Source organism: Nesoenas mayeri (genome assembly GCF_963082525.1).
Source record: "Nesoenas mayeri genome assembly, chromosome: 1".
Lineage (NCBI taxonomy): Eukaryota > Metazoa > Chordata > Aves > Columbiformes > Columbidae > Nesoenas > Nesoenas mayeri.
In genome coordinates, this window is record NC_137541.1 from 28,811,290 (window position 1) to 28,813,999 (window position 2,710).

Sequence of the window (2,710 nt, forward strand, 5' to 3'; positions counted from 1 at the left end):
CTGTGGCTCCTGTCCCCAGCTCTGGAAGGGAAAAAAAATAAAAAACAACAACAACCAACCAACCGAAAAAAAAAAAAAAAAGGCCAACCCAGCAGCACCAGACTGTTCTTTAATTTATTTCATTTTATTGCATGAGATGTGTTCCGGTGCAATTCAATGGGAGGATTAGTGGGAATCATGGAGCCCTAATTAGCTAAAAAAATCAATTTATTATATATTTATTTAAGCATAACTAAAACCAGCCCTCCCAGAAGGATGGGCATTATGTCTTGGGTGTGTTGCCTATTTTTACTCAGTATTTACACTGGCCATTGCTTATTATGAATTATGTTCAGACTTTAAAGATTTGCATTAAAATAGGAGGGGGGGACGACATGGACCCTTAAGCATAGTGCTATCGACTGTCTAGCATATCTGTTTATTTGAAAGCCTAAATGATAAAATTATGGTTTATAGGAGGAAGGGAGGGGGATAATGAATGCTGTTTCTCTTACAATGTGCATGAACTAACACAGTGTGATTAATGTGCTTTGGTGACTTGGGTTAAAAAACATAAATTCTGCAGGGTTTCTTTGGGTGTGATCCGTATCAACACAGCAGCTGCCTCTAAAACATTGACAAATACTGTAGCCATAAAATGAATGTAGGTAATGTCAAAATATCAGCAGTCTTTGGGGATTTTTAAAAAATATGTCAGTGATTAGCTCTTGAGCTTGCAAACTGGGAATCTTTTGATTCATAAAATCTCTGAGGCTTTAACTGTAAAATTGTATCTGCTACCAAATATAAGGGGCACCGGTCAGTTCTGAAACTGTAACAAGCCAAATCTTTGAAATGCCAATAATCAATCATGCTGAACAGTAAGTAAAAAAAAAAAAAAAAGCCCCATGATTTTTAAAAACAAACAATAGTACTCAAATTTACAACTTCATTTGGTTTTTCCATAAATTAACATCTTTGTTAGCACTTTCTGACATCATTTCTTGTTAACTTAAGAACTGATAGCTCGTTTTTTTTCAGATATTTTGATGGCATGACAAATCAGAAAGAAGAGGATGTACTGTATGACTAGACACAAGATCAGTTCTGTTTGTGGATTACACTTTCAGTAAGATGTATGGATCTATTTTTTCCTTGTTCTTATATATAGATCATGAGACTTGACTGAGGCAATATACATATCATCCATCCATCTATGGCGAACTACAGCCATGCAGCTGACAACATTTTACAAAATCTTTCTCCTTTAACAGCTTTTCTGAAACTGACTTCACTGGGTTTCATAATAGGAGTCAGTGTGGTGGGTAACCTTCTGATCTCCATTTTGCTAGTCAAAGATAAGACCTTGCATAGAGCTCCTTACTACTTCCTGTTGGATCTTTGCTGCTCAGATATCCTCAGATCTGCAATTTGTTTCCCATTTGTTTTCACCTCTGTAAAAAATGGCTCTACCTGGACGTATGGGACTCTTACTTGCAAAGTGATTGCCTTTTTGGGGGTTTTGTCCTGCTTTCACACTGCTTTCATGTTATTCTGCATAAGCGTCACCAGATACCTAGCTATCGCTCATCACCGTTTTTATACGAAAAGACTGACCTTCTGGACTTGTTTGGCCGTTATCTGTATGGTGTGGACCCTCTCTGTAGCCATGGCTTTCCCCCCAGTTTTAGACGTGGGCACCTACTCATTCATTAGGGAGGAAGACCAATGCACTTTCCAGCATCGTTCCTTCAGGGCTAATGATTCCTTGGGATTTATGCTTCTTCTTGCCCTTATCCTCCTAGCCACACAGCTTGTCTACCTCAAGCTGATATTTTTTGTTCACGATCGCAGGAAAATGAAGCCAGTCCAGTTTGTTGCAGCAGTGAGCCAGAACTGGACTTTCCATGGTCCCGGAGCGAGCGGTCAAGCAGCTGCTAATTGGCTGGCTGGATTTGGAAGGGGTCCCACACCTCCAACCTTGCTGGGAATCAGGCAAAACGCGAACACCACAGGCAGGAGAAGGCTACTGGTTTTAGATGAGTTCAAAATGGAGAAGAGAATCAGCAGAATGTTCTACATCATGACATTCCTCTTTCTGACCTTGTGGGGTCCCTATTTGGTAGCCTGTTACTGGAGAGTTTTTGCAAGAGGGCCAGTAGTACCAGGGGGATTTCTAACGGCCGCTGTCTGGATGAGTTTTGCCCAAGCTGGAATCAATCCTTTTGTCTGCATTTTCTCCAACAGGGAGCTGAGGCGCTGTTTCAGCACAACCCTTCTTTACTGCAGAAAATCCAGGTTACCAAGGGAACCTTACTGTGTTATATGAGGGAGCATCTGTAAATCTTTAGCCTTGTGAAACACTACCATTCTCTGCTAAGCAATTGTGGCCTGTAGCCATGTCTTGAGAAGAAAATCAAGAATGGGATGTCAGCAGTTGTAAGGATTTGGGCAACATTCTGCAGTCTTTGCAATAGCTCACCTCTAATCCTATTTTAAACCTAAACATGTTCCTGCTGACCACTGCTGAAGGTTTGTAATTAAGAACAAAGGACTGAACTACTGCCCTGAATTCCTTTATGTGGTTGAAATCTAGATTATGAAAGTAGCAGGTGCTAAGTATCAGTGCTAAATGCTGTGTATATCACTACATAAAGTAAGACCATCAAAATGATTAGCATTGGACATCTTAATAAATTAAGTTGATATGAGGTTAATGTGTTGATAAACT

The 2,710-nt window shown here is 40.0% G+C and overlaps 1 protein-coding gene across 1 annotated transcript; it reads left to right on the forward strand.

The window, feature by feature from the left end:
• Positions 1–1,195: 1,195 nt before the first annotated feature.
• GPR85 (G protein-coupled receptor 85) lies at positions 1,196–2,308 on the forward strand (the record flags this gene model as incomplete). Its single annotated transcript, XM_080357851.1, has 1 exon — positions 1,196–2,308. One exon carries the CDS (start codon positions 1,196–1,198, stop codon positions 2,306–2,308), a length of 1,113 nt encoding a protein of 370 aa, XP_080213977.1.
• Between the last annotated feature and the right edge of the window lie 402 nt (positions 2,309–2,710).